At 36.4% G+C, this 17,645-nt stretch overlaps 1 protein-coding gene across 1 annotated transcript in view; it reads right to left on the bottom strand.

Moving 5' to 3' along the window:
- Nucleotides 1-17,645, bottom strand: part of CADPS (calcium dependent secretion activator) — a 478,898-nt gene that overhangs the window by 128,498 nt on the left and 332,755 nt on the right. The window contains 3 exon segments of the mRNA XM_036030984.1: nt 4,284-4,471; nt 8,047-8,183; nt 16,285-16,296. Of these exon segments, the coding sequence (XP_035886877.1) occupies nt 4,284-4,471; nt 8,047-8,183; nt 16,285-16,296 (337 nt within the window).

The following is a 17,645-nucleotide window of genomic DNA, read 5'->3' on the forward strand; positions in this document are numbered from 1 at the left end:
CATATGACTATCTCATCTGGAATGTTTAAACTCATATCAAATGGCTGAACTTGGCATCTCACACTGTTCACAGGAGCTAGTGCTAGGCAGGCAGGCAGTAAAGCAGGGAGTTTATAAATGCAAGCTCAAAGTCAGCATACCCATGTTTGCATTAGGCTCACACACTTATTTGCTGCGACATAAGTGACTGAACTTAACTGAGCCACAAACTCCTCCTCTCTTAGATGAAGGTAATAATAATACTGATGGGGATGTAATAAGGACAAAATATGATAATATATGTAGAATAGCACTTTACACACTACCTGGAATGTGGGGAGTGCTTATTAAATGACAATTGTCTTTATTTTCATTAAACTTTATTTGTGAGATACTACAATGTACTACTATTCCATTTGCTATTTTAACCCATAAAATGATGTTAGAAGTTGATAGAGTATTACTGATGCTATAATTCTGTGTGATAATTTTGTAGGTGAGAAAACTGAGTCACAGAAAGGAGATGCAATAATCCTAGATTTACACAGAACAGGCTTCAATAATCAAATGTTTAGAATTTGTGTACAGTTCTGATATATGCAAAGAGGAAGAGTTTTAGGCTGAGAATATCTAGGTTTGCCACTTCAGTGAGCAGAAATTCAGTTTAATTATCTGCAAAATGAATGTAAAAATAGTTGAATTAAAAATATTACATAGCAAATGAGACAATATATAATAGTGCTATGTAAACTGCAGAATGCTACACAGCTAATACTTAACATTATGTTTTCTTCTTCATGCAAACATAGGCCCTACAACACATATAAGCCTCTCCAAGTACCATTCAAGATCCTTTGGGATAGTTTTTCATGACACAAGGACTAGGTTAGGCTCCATCAAGTGTGATCATTTACTCTGTTCTGTTTCAATACTGAGCACTCCAAAAGCAGCACCATGGACAGCAGCCAGTCTTCCTTTAGGCATCTGCAGTATTCTAGAGCCACTTTCTTACTGGCTGCAAGCTGCTGTTGCCTTGCATTCTGACCCTCACAGGGAAGCATACATAGAAACTCTACTTCACCTCCATCCTTATAGTAAGTTCAGAAGACGGGTGTTCACGGTGTCCACATAGAAGCAGGGCTTTCTTTGACCTTTGCTATTGGACCTGCATACACTGACTAACAGCTTGCCACATGTTCTAGGAAGTGAAAGTTGGCATTGTCATTCTGTATATTGTCACCCCTGCACATGAACTGTGTATATTTCAGAACTTAGAAATATTCCAGTGGATAAATTCATACTGAAGCATAAATCATATCTGCTTACAAAGTTTGTGTGGCTTGGTGATGCCAACTGGGGTTATAATATCAGTTCCAAAAATGCAATGAAAATTTTTGTTAAGTATCAGTGTCAATTTAGGGATGAGAGGGAGGGTGAAGAAGGGCACATGAGTAACACAGAAAATAGCTGTAAATCTAGTTTATAAGGGGGAAGAAGCCACCAATTTACCATTTTATGAATTCACAAAGCATATCACTAAAGGTCATAGGAAATGGGAGAGGATAAACATAATTTTAAAGTTAAAAGTGCCTTCCTGGTGAGCTCATTATAAACATGATTCTACTGAGTCATTGGTTTAGTGATATGCTTTATTTTGTGACTTTATTATAAATCATTAATTGAGAATTGATTCCTTTCATTTGATAAGTGTGGAACTGGGGAGGGTTTCCCATTAGAGTTGCTATAAATGTATAGACCCACCTTATACCAGCACATTGTACTTGTTCCTGAAACATCATTTCAAAATTATAAAGCACAGGCTGCTTATTATGAATGACTTGATAAGGTACCAGGCCCCTAACTAGATGCCACTAAAAAAGCAGTCTGACTCATGATTCTGTTTATATATTGCTCAATTAGGTTTTTAAAATAGGAACATGTTTTAAGAGTCATTAAATACCTGACTTGAATTCAGTCCTAATACATGGTATTTTTACCCATTGCTAGGATTATTTTCAAGCGCACCTTTGAAAAACCTTAAAGAAACAGAGACCTCAGGAATACAAAAAGCTTGCTGTTTGCGAAGGCAGAGGTTGTGATATGGATGAGTGGGTATGGGAAGGTCACAGACATTGCAAAACACAAGCCAATACACATGTAGCTTCTTACCTTTTGGGCTCTGGATTTGCCTGAGTTTTGAAATCTTTTCTTCTTTTAGATTCCTTTTTTGTATCTTTTTTAGCTTCTGGTTCAGGTAGGGAGGGAGTTTTGCTCCCTTCAGGGTCTGTATTTTGTGGCAGCCCACTAAGGTACACATGCATTTGTTGACTTTGGAGAGGGGGTGGTGGCATGGGGCATGCACAGAGTGTAGCCAGCCATGGGAGAATCAAGAGCACACACATACACATGAACAGACAAAAGAAATAAAAAGAAGGATGCATCAAATAGCAAGAGCAAATGAATTCAAGCTAAAATAATAAGCAGAAAAAAAGACACAAACTTGCATAAGGAAAATCAGAACTGAAAAGAAAATAAGAAATCCAAAACTGTTTCCATGACAAGATGTATAAACCTAACTGTGAATCAAGTGGCAGTCTTACAATATGAAACCCAGACAATGTGTATCATAATTCATGATGATGTTTACTAGGGAGTTTACAAAAACACTTCATTATTTTATAACACTTTCTTATTCAGTAACATATGTAGAATACAGTGTGACAACCCAGAGAATATAATGCAACTTCTCTCTCCCTCTTTAAAGAATTCAGTCCAAGAGGCTGTAACAGATAGTCATCAAAGTTTACATATTTATAAAAAGAAGAATTATAAACAGATACTTCTCAGGTATCAGAGTTTTCATGAATATCTTTTGTAAAAGTAAAGAGTCATATGTTGGGCTATTGAACCTGATAATAATGGAAAGTGATGAGAACTCTATTCTCGGTTAAATAATCAAACCTACAGTGCTATTGTAATTTAACTCTAAATGTTAAAGTTGCATTTCATAAACTCTACCATTACTAAAGAAAAGCAAAGCACAGTACAAATCACACAGACACTTCAGAGTTATATAGCTTGCAAAGATGAAGATGGCTGACATAGTTCAAATTTAGAATAAATTCAGTCAACTCTGGATTCTCTTCCATGTGAATTTTTCCAGACCAGCAACTTTCTCATCACAGACTGGGTTTCTGAAGCCACCTAGTTTTCCCTGGGTGTGCCTTCCCTGGCTACTGGATAGGGTGGTTTGGGGTAATATAGGCTTGTCTTTACAGCAATGTGAGGCTACAAACAATGGGTAGTAAACTGGCTATGGCAATGTTGAAATTTATTCCATGTCTTCAGAGCCAAATGGTAATATTCTTACATTATTTGTTGTTTTGCATTATTCAGGATTTGGATCTTTTCCTCCAGGAGTTAGGCAACATCTAAAGGAAGAAGGTACTTAGTACAGAGTTAGGAGAATTGGTGTCTGTTTTGTCAAAAAAAAAAAAACCCTATAAAATGAGTGGGTTGGTTACATTGTGATCTCTGAAGTTCTTCCGAGTTCTACAGTTATACTAAAAGTGTTATGATTATCTTTGCCTCTCAGCTTCACTTAGATTGTTTTAGTTCTTGAAATGGACTTGGCTTCCTCCCTTTGCAAGGCATTTGTACATGCTGCAACTTTTGCTTGGAGCCACTCAACTCCTTTACTTGCTCCAGTGCTCAGCCCTAGCATCGTTTCCTCAGGGAGGCCCTGCCTGCTGACCTGCCACCCCATCTGAGTCACGTTCCTTTATTAAATGATGTCATGGAGTTTTATTCCTTTTTCTTAGAGCACCAATCTCTATGTACCTCTGTCTTTGTTTGGTGTTCATTTTTGTTCACCATGTATGAGGAGTGTATACCAGATGCCTAACACTCAGTGGGTAATCATTAAATATCTATGGAAAGAATAATAATAACAATAAAGGCAAACATTTATTAAGTTTTTGCTATGTCCCAGGCATTGTGCTGAGCCCTTTATGTCCACTTGCATCCTCTCAACAACCTTATTAGGACACTATCATTAAACCTAGATTGTTCTAATTTCAGACCCACTCTTGAATTTCCATTTACCATTTCCTTCAAGTCTCTTGAAAAGAGAAGAAAGTACATTAGACCTTCATGTTCTTCCTGTGACCTGTGTATATGTGTGTCTCTGTCTATGTGTACTACTGAGGGAATGGGGATAGAAAGAAAGAGATGAACCTAAAAGCAGGACCAGGTATAAACCATACAGAAATTGTTCTGAGGAGCACCTCAGGGCGGGGGCTTACCTGTTGCCGTGGACGTGGGATGCACAGAAGGCAAAGCTGTAGTGAAGAAGGGTGGGGTCGATCATGGCGCCATTTTCTGCCCGTTCAAGCAAGTCTCTGAGGTAGCACAGATGTCGGTGACACCCCCGGACTCCATTTCGGGCACAATACTCATCTAGTACAAACACCTGGCCAGGACTGAACCAACCCTGTTTGGGGAGTAAAGGAGAGGCTTTCTTTTAAATACAGGTTTTTTTTTTCCAGAGTGCTGCAAGAACTGGGGGTGAGTGGAGAAGGGGGTAAAAATAGCCAGACCTAACCCTTACTGATTGCTTATTAAGTGCTAGCCACTGTGCTAAACAAATGGTATGTTCTACCTGGTGTAATTCTCCTAACAGCCCCATGAGGTAGGTGCTGTTATTCCTGTTTGATGGACGAGAAAATTGTGCTCAGAGAGGATATGGAATTTCCCTAGAATTCCAGAGCTGTAAGTGTTGGAGTCTGGATGAGCAGAAAGCATGATTACAGAAAGAGTCTCTCCCACTTTTCTAACACTGAACTGTACACCTTAAAAAGTGTTCGGGTAGACGCAGGGCAAAGTCTTTGTTACTGATAAGAAAAAATAATAACATTAATGCCTTAAATTGGTGTACTGCTTTATAATTGACAAAGAACTTTCAGCTGAGCTCCATACCAACCTTGTGAAGTAATTTCATAGGCAAGGAAATGGAAATCAGGGCTATTAAGAGACTCAGAGAAAATATAAAACAGAGGCAGGACTCAAACTTAGCTCTGTCTTACTCCAACTCTTCTGGGTTTTGTTTTTTGTTTCTATTTTTACTCTGGAGCATTAAGAAATACTATGATTGGTTTACATACATATCAGGATTTCATAAATCATTTCACTATGGAGGGAAAAATCTGGGAGAAATATTATCAATAATATTGTAATAACTATGTATGATGCCAGGTGAGTACTTAAAATATTGGGGTTGGGGACCACTCTGTAAAATAAATAATTGTCTAACCACCATGCTGTACATCTGAAACTAATACAAAATAATATTGAATATAAACTATAATTGAAAAAATTATAATGAAGATAATAACATAATTTTCCAAAGAGAAAAACACTAAGTTTTCAAGTTGTGAGTCAGATATGGTTCAATTAAACTGAGAACAGCTTCTGTGCCCTGGTTTAGCATTTTTTTAAAAAATTTTATTCCCCCTGGTAATTAATTATTTGTTTTCTTCTTATGTATTTGCTTGCTATACAACCTGACAAAACTCTGCTATAAAAGAGAACCCATTTGGAATCTCTGATTCTGAGCATGTTGGGAGGCACCATGGAATAGAAATTTCTGCCTCCATATGCACTTAAAACAGATGCTCAGAAAGGTCAAGTGACTTGCCACTCAAAGCTACCCTTAGGCCAAGTCTGAAATCCAATGACTGCCTTCTTTTGGTCTCAGTACCTTTCTAAAGCAAGAAATAAAGCAATTTAGGTGGCACTTTGTAAGCCTGGATTTTAGGATTGCTTGACATACAAATTTAATTTTACTCCAAGGGTCTTCTCTGGGTCACATTTTGAATACCGTTGTGTTTTGGGAGAGAAAACATAAAAGGAGGAAGTGGCTGGGGGCAGGAAGAGGCCACAGAACTGCAGTGAGGAAGGCCTCTGCAACCCTCTCATCATGTATCAGTGATCTGAAGAATCTTCGATTGACAACATGCAGCTCAGCAATGCATCCAACGGGAGACGGCATCTTTCCTATTTCAAATTATAAGTTACTGCAGAGGGCGGGAGAGTAGTCGAGGCAGTGGGCTGCCCCTATAGGCAACTTCTTTGCCACTCCATCTGCTACCCCAAATGCTAAATCTTAGAAACAACACTGCTGTGAAAGATTAAAATATATTTTCTACGACTCAGATGACACCAAGTCTTTTGTAGATGCCAAAATAGCTGCTTTGAAAAGAGTTGAAGAAATATCAATTAGGAACTCAGTCGAAGACACAGAAAAATTTATGTATCCCTGCTGGTCGGTCTCCAAACTAACTGAAAAAAAAAAAGATTGTAATAATGAGAATATGGAATATATAGTGGCAGCAGATAAGGACTTTTAATTGCTGTTATTTTCTGAAACTTTGGGATGATGATTAATAGAAATAGGTATACAAATGAAGAGAAACTATTTTATGCTATTTATAATTAATTTTAGATTTTGGAGCATATTTTAAAGCCTATACATAACTAATACGACACAGCTTTAAAATTTCATTTTTGTCTTTTTTTAAATTAAGTCTCCTGAGTGATGAATTTTCCAGTGAAAAATAAAATGTTTTTTTAAAGTGATGTAAAAAACATTTTGAAAATAGTACACCTCAAAAAATTTTAAGAGAATAAAAATTATACATAAAGAGAAATGAGTTAAGTTCAGAGGCACATTCTTACAAGCTTCACATGTACAATTTATAATTACAAAAATAATCACATAATTGCAGGAAACACATTAGAGAAAAACTGCCTTGCAATGCAAGGTAAGCTTTTTGTTTTGTTTCTTTTTTTAAAAGTCAAAATGATGTGTTCCTTTCCAAATTGGCAAAGTTCAGATTCTTCTGGTAAAGTGATTCCAAACCTGAGATAATCAATGAATCTTTTATGAGATGCAGATAATTAATTTATTCCACATAACCCCACTTTGATTTTAAGACAATTTTATCTAAAAATTATATACAAATATTTTTAATATTTTGGATGCTAGTACAGCAAAGAGAAGGAATTTAAAATAAAAGTAAGTTGGAATAGATTTAGGATATAGCCATGTCACTTAAAAAAGAAACAAATTTTCATTGTATTTATTAATATCAATAATATGTAAACCTTAGTTAAATATATCATATCAATGATGTGCAGATATATTAATCTTACAAGCAGGAATGAGGCTTCAGTATAAAGTCATTTCCTCATTTCTCTTCTCCTTTTCTATTTATAAAGTGGGATTAATAATATTTACCTTTAAAAAATGTAGTAATATATGGGTTGCAGGAGAAAATAAATTGAGCCTTTTTTAGGCATCTTATTTTGATAGTATAAAGCTCCAAGTGTATCTTCAGAAATCCAGTAAAGACATAATAGTGGTCCCTTGAATTTAAATGGATTAAATCTAGGCTTAAAACAGGATTGTAAAAAATATGATCTTGCTGGAGAGCTGGACTTCCAAAAGCCTAAAGCACAATAAAAATTCCCCCAAAGGATCATAATGATTTAAATACTATTAAGAAAATGAAGCCACCCAAGCAAACAAAACAGTTTAGCTTATGAAAAGTGAAATGAAGCTTATTTAAAATCATTTTAATCTATCAAAAATAAATGAAAAGAACATATTCATTTCTGAGACAGGAACACAGGGTCTTATCATCTGGGATGGGGAGGGAAGGGGATAAGAAAGTCTAAGAAACCGAGTCAATTTTTACAAGTTCTCCGCAAGCAGATGCCAAACCTGATTACCCTCTTGGGAATATTTCTCATGTAGCAGCTGAAAAGGGGGAAGAAGCTCAGATAGGGAGGCTGGGGAATTGGATCCTGTCTACTGAAAACTTCCTCGCACTCAGTCTTCTGTCTTTGGTAAGGAAAACTGTCTCAACTCAGAAAATCAAGAACACATTTATAATTGTTAAAGGGGCTCTGTAATGGAGAAAAGATCTCCTAATATAAAGGTAAAAAATATTTCATTTAAAAAATGTTATCATGTTTAAATTGTTGTAGACCAAAGAATATACTTGCCAGGCAAGAATAGGAATCATTAAGCCTGTGATCCAGAGTAAGGCGTTGCACCATCTCAAAGAGGGAAGCGTGGTCAAAGTTACAGGGGTTGGACGAGATAAATTCATCCATGCCATGCTTTTGAGCTCTATCTGCGTCTGTTCGTTTATACATGTAGAAAGAGACACAATTTAGAGAAACACATCACATTTTCTTTGACATTTCAAATACACAGGAATTCACTAGGCATTACGAACATTAGCTGTTTCCCATTGCCTCCCACCAACATCCCTAAGTTATTCTTTTTACCTCCCATTGTCAACTTGCATCACTTACTGGTGAGTTTATTGCATTTCGGCAATAATATATTGGCATCAACATGTTTATCAAATGATCACAACTCCAGTGCCTTTATGCCGTTCTTTAAAAACTAAGCACACAACCGTAACTTCGCCTGCATTTCATCAAACACTGAAAGCAGATCGGATCTTTGCTTATAAAAGCATATTTAGCTTTTTAGGTTTTTAATAGATTCTGCCATTCCAGTGGTTATATCTAGAGCAATTTCTCTACAATTATTGGGATTATCTGGAAAAGGGTTAAGCTGATTTTTAGCCAAGTGACAATATTTGTATCCACCTCTTCCAAGGCCCCATTGCCAATTTTGTTTCACAAAAGGTTTGGGTCCCCACACTCCAAAATAAAAAAAAAATAACAAAAGATTTTCATTGAAACCTGGTGAATAAGTTAAGTGGGAATTTAGTTTGTGATAGCCGAGGACATTGCCTTCCAGTGTGCTTACTCAGTTAGCAACGCTTATGAAAGAGACAAACAAATTTACTCAGCAAGGGCTATGAGCTGCCATTTATTGTGAATTAATAATCTCAATGTATTCACACTTTTCCTTACAGGGTGAATGCTGTAAGCAAAACCTCCTAAGGGCTAACTAATTAATCTCAATATGTGTAACTAAAATACCCTATACTCAATCAGCAAAAAAGCTCAGAGACTTCAAGCAAATCCTTAAGAGGTAGGAATGAGGGTTCTAAACATTAAAAGAATCGGCTCACTCCACTTCGTATTTGTTCATTCTCCTGAAATGCAGACTGAAGGAAAAGAATCCTATATCAAATCAAATAAGAGTTTATTCATATCCTTGCATGCAATATTATCCTAGAAGACAGGAACCTGCCAGGGACCAGAAATTCTGTCAGGACACAGGGAAAATCAATTTTTGAGTTGAGAGCGTTTGGGGATAATATTTTCATACATGGCCTCCATCCCAGTTAGGTTTTCCCCCCTCCCATGCTTGGGGAATAGCTGGAAAATTGGGTTATGGTAGCAGTGTGCTTTAAGATGATAATTTTTTCTCACATTATTGATTTTGTGTATCATTTAAATGTAAATATATGGTATGTTAGATTTATGCCTTTTTGTTAGAATTTAAAAATTTTTAGTTATTTTTCATAAAAGCAGCAAGTGGTCAGTGTTTGAATAGGATGTTTTGTTTTCACCCAAGACACACAGATGCAACAGTTTCCAGAAGGCAAATTGAAGAATGAGTATTTTAATAGCCAAATCGTTCCATTCGGATGGTTAAACATAAGCTATCAGAAGGGATATCACATGTGCAGAAATTATATTAGAGAATCTGAAAAAATTCCTCTTTACTGCGTTATTTACCTCAGATTTGTATTTAAGGGAGTGCTTTCAAACAATAAAAATGATTAAAAAATTTGAGGTTAGGTGCTTCGTTTAGGAGGATTCTTTTGTTTTGTTGTTTGGTCTACATTTCTCCTTTGATTGGCTGATAAAAGAGGTGGCCAGGAAGTTGATGCTGGGGAAAAAAGTTAGCTGCTTCCAGGGTGTGTGTGAGTGTATGTCTGTGTGTATGACTCCTCTGGCCCAAGACAAGTATCTTAAAGCTGCTCCTATTTTAGGTCCTCCAGGCAAATAGCAGTCCTGCCATCCAGTTGGCATCTCTGTGTCCCTCAGGACAGATTCTGCCCTCTCACCTGCCTTCTGGTAGTCCCAGGTCAATTTAATTCAGGAAAAAACTAACAGTGGGGCACAGGAATTGCTCATCCTGTGGCATCCAACACCCCGTGTCTCCCCAGCTGAACAGATAGATGAGGTATTTTGGCTAGCACCAGCTCCTTGCTCTCGGATTTCTCAGAAGAGGCTACAGGCTGATAAATGGGCCAGGCCCTTTGCCAGTTTGGCTCTCCTATTTTATTGCTCTTTAATTATGATGGTGCCACTTATCATTTAGCTCAAAGAGAAGGGGTCTCTTTTGTGGCCACTAAAAATATGGCACATGTTTCAAGTCTCTTTCTTTTTGTGTTGAACCTCTTGAAAACTTTGCAATGAACTATTTTGCCTGCTGCCCACTCAGGAAACAGTTCTGAAAAAAAGACTTGGCTCCTTCGCAGAGACCTGGATTCAGAACCACTCTCCGCCTCCCCAGTCCATCACAATACATCTTCACCCTGCCAGTTCTTGGCTTAGAGTACATCTAAAGAACATTTTTGGTTTTACTTATGTTGCAAAGCTGGCTCACTGAAAAATAGGCTTCAGCCTGTTTTCCTTTTGAGAAAGTAACCCTATCAACATATAGATTAATTTCCCCATCTTCATTTTCCTGTCTCTGAGTCCACACGTAGAATGAGCCTGTAATGGATTTGGAGGTTTGGATTCTAGTTTGAACTCTGTTTCAAAATAGCTGTAGGATGCTGGCTGGGTTGTTATCTCTCTGAGCCTCAGTTTCCTTGTATGTAAAATGAGCTGAGCTTTCAGTTCCCTTTCTGCTGTCACTTTCATTTGACTATCCTTAAGAACCCTTGCACACCTTCTATATGTGTGGGATGAAACTTCATGCAGTAGGTATTTCTAGCAAGTAAAAGAAAAAGCCCCTGGATTTTGCTTACGCAAAATCACCATTTACTCAGAATTAGGCTCCTTATCTCAATGCTTCCAACAACTCAAGAGTGCTTAAAAGAGTGGCTGGCTCTCATTGGCACCTTTGAGAGTTTCATTGAGCTTATTGTATTCAGAAAAAGGAAGAGGAGTGGAGGTTGGGAACACTATTTTAAGGTACAGTTGAAGAGATTTGATTTTTAAGCTCCATTTGAGCAGGGATTTTTGTTGTCATTGTTGTTATTTATGATATTCCTAGAACCTAGAACAGTACCTGGTACATATATATTACGATAATAAATTTATTTCATCAAAATAAATAAATTCACTTCTTCTACAAGTATTTTCTATTTTTTCATTTCATGGAATGATGATATACTAAATTCAATGGGAACAAGTTTATTGGAGCTAAAATAATAGGTGGTTAAGTGAGTGGGCTTAGAAGATCACAAAGACTGCCTTTGAGGCTAGCTCTGCCTTTACTAGGTGTGTGATGTGAGTCAGGTTGATTAGTATTTCTGAGCCTCATTTTCCTCACTTGTAAGCTGAGAATAGTGTTTGAGTCTACCTACCTTCAGAGGGCTGTTGAGAGGACCTAATGGGAAATAGCACTAAACTACCTAGGTGCCTGGCACAGGTAAGTGCGCAGTATACTGTGCCTATGAGTGAATGCACAGGCTTCTTAGTGCTCTCAAAGCCAGATTGTTTCATGTTCTTAGAGAGTGAAGGGTGTCTCCGAATATATAGGTAACATTAGTTATAGGTTGTTTCTTAAACCACACTGTTGCCAGGAAGCTGGGAGTCCTTTCCAATTGCTCAGCTTGATGCTTCTCCTTTGCCCCTGTATAGCCAATCCCTATGTCCTTTGTGTTTTTTGCTGGGTTATGTTCCAATTTCTCTGTGGATTCACAGACAATTGAATCCCTAGGTATTTGATAATATGTTCCTTGAGGGTAAGTTTCTGATCTGTTATTTCCCTTTTCTGGCTCCCAGAGGAGCCAGGTCCTTAGGAGGTGTTTATTAATGGACTTACTCTGACACCTCCATCCCAGACAACTTCCCACTGACTTTAATAAGGAGTCACACACATGGGGATTCAGATGGCATCTTGCAAATCCCAAAGTGGGAACATGTGCTCTTAGGGGAAAAAAATCTTAGAGAAGGAAACAGAATTCTAGGTGCAGGTGTCTTTGGATACCATTCAGGTTGTCTGCCTGTGTCTCCATACATGTCTAGGACCATATGCATTACATATGTTGTCTATTTTAAAATAAAACACTGCAGTGGTCCAGCTGTTCCAAATTCTGTTTCAAAGAACTTGTGGGTGCTTCCCAAGCAACACCATATAGTCATCCTTGCACTGTCCCAGTCTGTTCTTCTACAGTGCCAAACATTAAAAATTAAATGCTCTTTGCAACTCCATTTCCCTCTCTACAAACAACTGGTTTGGGTTGATTTAAAAAAAAATGAAAACTCCAATGTTGACACTAGCAAGGGGAAAATAGCCTAGAGCTAAAGTATGAGAAAGTTAATTATTGAATTCATGATACCTTGGGATCATTTCCTTTGCCAATGTTTGGCATGTGTCAACAGAATGAAAATGAATTTTAACACTAGGGTGAGCAAAATAGAATTAGGAGAGTCAAGTGGCTGCTTAAAACTCCAATGATGTTTGTATTATTGCATGCTTTAGGGAGATGCATACCAATGATCTTTATTATTATTATTATTATAAATCAAGGGTTGACTACTTCATTTTAAGAATTGACTTCAATCTTTGCTCTTTACCTTTTCCACACCTGAATGAACCGGTCCTAAGTTCTGCTTGACCTGCAAGAGCTGCAAAGGTCCTGAAATGGGCTATGTAATTGGATAGGCTCTATAGCTGGGGCATAATTCAATACATCTCTCAAACAACACTAGTTGTTTTACTTCTGGGGGCTAACTGCAGAAAGGTTTTGAAGTCCTTCGTAACAGGGGCATAGGAAACTAACTTCAGACTAAACTTAGATGGGTAAAACTGATATTGGTACTCAACTACATTAAAAACTTAATGCACTGTCAATGGTGTCCATGATGCAAAATTATGCTGATGGACACACAGACTAATGGGAGGCAGGTACACTTTTTCAAGTGGGAACTAATCAAAACCTTTAACCCAAGTTTGCTCGGAAACTATTTTGGTTGGGCATTTAAAGAATGTTGGAAAATATCAGTTCCTAAAATGCTAAATTTATGTAGGTTTTATACTCTCATTTAATCTATTTCATTAAAATTCAAGTGGTATCCCCAACTGACCACCCTACCATTTATCTTGTTCTTTAATTGATCTTGATGCTTGATGGACTCAAGTCATATTTCATATTCTTTTCTTTTACCCTTTACAATGGAAAATATATATAATATTTTTCATGATTGCTTGTCTTAATAACAAGCATAGTTATGTGACCTTTTTTCAGATATAAAAATTATTAGGTAAGTTTGCAATAAAGTCTACCAAACCAATGCACTTTTCTTGGGGGGAATAATATAGGTTTCAAATTTTTATTTTATTGAGATTTTATCTAAGAGTTAAGAGAATGAAGACAAAAGTTCAGTCTCTCATTTTATTTTATAATATTATATTTTGGTAGTTTTTGTAGGCTAAAGAAAAAGAAATTCTGCTGTTGCAAATAATTATAATTGTATTAATACATTGTCTAAGAGAGGCTTCTTTCTTTAATGATCCCTTTTATAATAAGCCAGAGGTAGCTGTTTCATCACTGAAATTCAGAGCACAGCCATGGCTGCTGTTACTCCTGATGGATGCTAGAGGCAAGAGAATAGCTAATGTAACTTTAAAGTCTTTGTGAACCCAAACTGCAAATTAAAAGGTGACTTTGTATCTTTCTTATATAGAAAATGTGTACTTGTCATATCTGCTTGACAGTACAAGAGTGAATGTATGGTTTGGACAATAACGAACAATGACAGTAGTCAACCTCATCAGAAGACATGAAATAAAGAAATGACAATGATTGATGGCAGCTGGCTGTTTACAGATTTTTCTAGAAGAGTTTTTCTTGGCATGATCAAGTGACCAGGGGATGTTGTGCCCTTCCTGAGCTCCACACAGTAAGCAAAACACTGGTCCTCCTATGCCTGCTGCCCTTGAGAATCAACTTAATTCCTTCATGGTCCTTTGACTAAATCCAGCTAACTTGCATGGCCAAGAGAGGATGGCTGTTTCAGAAGCTCTAAAGGGCTATAGTGAATTCTGCAGAAACCTTGAATTAAAAACTGCTATGGCAATACCTCCAAGGGGATAAACATGTGATGTATATTTCAATGTTAGTTTTTATTATTCTTCTTAAGACAGCTGCTTTGAGTAAAAAATGTTGCAGAGATTTTGTTAATGACCTCAAAATAAATAAATATATAAATGATATTTCATTTTTCCTGTTGTAATTATTACATTTTCAATTAATTTACAGAGTACTTGATGTTTTTACATTCCCTGCAACATGAGCAAAAATAAATTTTCTCATTAACCAATTAATAATTTACCTTACTGTAAGTCATTATTTGACACGAAAATACTCAACTGATTAGTGAATACTATGTTAAATGTGTCTGAAGTAGTTAACAAAAGAAGGAGTTTCTTTTAATATGGTCTATTTAGATCATATCATGGTATTTGGAAAATTTTGGGCCTGATTGTGGGGTATATATTCTTTTAAAAGGTCATCCAGTTTTCCAATGAGAAGAAAGGGATTTGCAGTGTGGCTTTGGGTCATGCAAATTAGTTAATGTGGATTTAATTCTTTGAAGTTGCACTCCTGCAATATAGCAATTGCAAGTTGACAATATAAGAAGATACAGCAAAAATCTCAGGAGATAAAACTATAGAAAGAAATGAAAGCAAATGAGTATCTGGATATCTACTGGAATAGCAATGCATCGTTGTGCAATACATGTGAATTTACGCAGAACAAAATCCATTCAGTCATCAATTCATCCAGTCTTTCTTTCAATCTTTAAAAAAAGTAGAGCAAAGTCCTAAATTCCCACTAAGTGCACATTCTAAGGGAAGCTTTTAAAAATGCCTCATCAGACATTAAAAGGAAATTAAAGTTAAATTAAATATCTGCTTGGAATGTTTAAAAAATCTGTCTGCTAGCCAGGGGTACATTTATGCAACATAAAAGAAAAAAGAAGAAAGGAAGGGGAAAAGAAAGCAAATTAAAGAAAGAAACAAACATAATTAGAAGAAGGACTATTATTAAATGATCAGAAGAAATGATATGACCTACAACTTCTAAATTAGCATTCAAAATTCTCAAGTACATATTTGCCTGCTCTCTTGACCAATTTTTCTAGCTCCCTCTAATGTCAAGTCTGCCCTCAACACATTTTTTGGTGGTCAGGTTTTTCCTACAAGAGTAAAGAAATTGTATACTCTCCTTAATTAATAACTGAAATAGTGAAAAAACATTTTCCTAAGTTTTAGTTTCTTTTTTCTTTTTCAGGTATTTTTAGAAAAGCTAATACAAATACAAGTGATGTTGAAGAAGTTACTGTTGCCATTGTTCTTCAGGGAGTAGCAGACATACATTTGAGACCAGAAATCAAACCCTCCATGGCATTGTAAGCTACATAGACTCAATCATGTCCTTAAGTTCTTGTTTGTTTGTGGTAGTCTCACTCAGTACTGCTCTCCTTCAAAATTAATTCTCCATTAGAGAATTACTTAGAGCACACCATCAAGCCAGGTAGAATTCATTCTTTAGTGTTCAAATAATATATTTACTTTATTAATTGTATTTTGCAATTTCTTAAAGTCTTGCTCAGTTAACATCTCTGGGTTTCCCACCTTTCTATCTGTTATGATGTCCATGGTTACTACATCATTGGTATGCTGACCATTCTAATCTTCAGAATAGGAAAGGAAAAACAACAGCAACAACACATTATCAGAGTGCAAAATGATTCGTTTTCAGGCATTAAGCAATCAGGTAGCTGTGAATTCCATGAAACAAAGGTATTGTTGGCCATTTCATTGTGATGTTGATTAATAGTCTTGGAATGAAAAAAATTAGATGTTAACAGCTGGCTTTACTCAGAGGATTATTTGATGCCAATATGAAAGCCAAGGAGAGGAGGCAATTATGCACACATCACATGCATCCTAGTTTCAGTATGGAAGCTTACGTTTCAAACCTAAGGTCAGGAAAATAACATGAAAATTTTACTACGAAGTCTAGACATGAGGAAGATATAAGAGGAGAGGGAGGAAGCACATTGCAGGTGTCAGATAATCTAGTCTGATTATCTGAGCTGTGCTAGCTATAGGGGAACACTTACCCTTCAGTCCAGCTAGAAGTTAGCAGGGTAAGAAGGAACAAACCAGAATAACATAAAGACTAGCAACAACGCTCAGGAAAGCAGACAGGAGTTCTAACCTAGCAGCTAAAGTTCTTGGGTTCGAGCAAAGATTGAACAAGAAAACTTAAATGAAATAAAACAAAACAAAAACCAAAATTAACCCCTCCCTCCAAACCAACAGTAACCAAGACCCCTCTAACTGTTGAAGATTGTTCAGGTGGTAGCAAAAATAGAACAATTCTCAAACCAACCCCCAACTTTGGGAATCTATGATGTGATTAACCATTATTAGTTGAGAAACACACATTAAAATGAGACTCATTGCAAGTGATATATCAATCATTGATCAAATAGCAAAACTTAAAATACCACCCCCCTCCCACTCTGAGATGCTGATTTTTTCTGTTCCTCTAACACAGGGATCAGGTGTCTCAGTGAGAGGCCACTTGGCATAATAAATAGTGGCAACACTCAATTACAGATTTAGACATCTTTTCCAAGGTAAGCAACATTGGCCTTAAAATTTGGAAAATTGCAATTAGTTATTTTAAAAAGTTGCACAGCTGGGCACTGACTTAATTTTCTTCAAGTTTTAACCAAAAAAAAGGAGGGGGGAATTAAACCAACAACAGCAAACCAAAAAAATCACAACAGAGCAAAAAAAAATTAATGTTTGGTGGAACCCTCCCCAAATCATTGTAGAGTCTCACACAAAATAACGAATAGCAGGATCTATTTTTTTTCAGTATTTACAGTTCCATATAAATACTCCACTCCACTCTTTCTTAGACGTGTCTTTTCATTTTGAAATTGAGCTTTTAACATTGCAAAAAATAAAAGCTGCACCCAGAAGTCCGCTAAACTGAATTTAGAAAGACCCAAATAAATTCACAATCACTCCCAAGTTTCCCAAACTGTAAAATGTTCCATTCTCAAATTTCCCTTGAACAGACAGCGACATGACAAGACTGGAGTGTTTATTTTTCTGTGCCCAAAAGTCCTCTTCCATTTATCTGTAGTTCCCCTTTGCCATATAAATACTAACAAAATAATTACAAAGTTAACTCCTTGAAAGTTTTTCTTAAGAATTATTCACTTGCAAGAATGGCAAATATTCAAAGACAGGTTTTGATGAGATGTGTACAGAATAAAGTATTTAACAATGACCCTTACCTTTTGGAAGTCAGGGAAACCTTTTTAAAATGCAATACTTGATTATTTTTACTTTTTTGTTAGAAAATCTGTGATTGAACTGAAGTGTACAAAGTGACCCAAAGCAAATCAATGTAGAGACTGAGAACCAGAGATAAGTGAAAGATCAAAATTTTCTATCCATTATT

Source organism: Phyllostomus discolor, chromosome 7 (assembly GCF_004126475.2).
Source record: "Phyllostomus discolor isolate MPI-MPIP mPhyDis1 chromosome 7, mPhyDis1.pri.v3, whole genome shotgun sequence".
Classification (NCBI taxonomy): Eukaryota; Metazoa; Chordata; class Mammalia; order Chiroptera; family Phyllostomidae; genus Phyllostomus; species Phyllostomus discolor.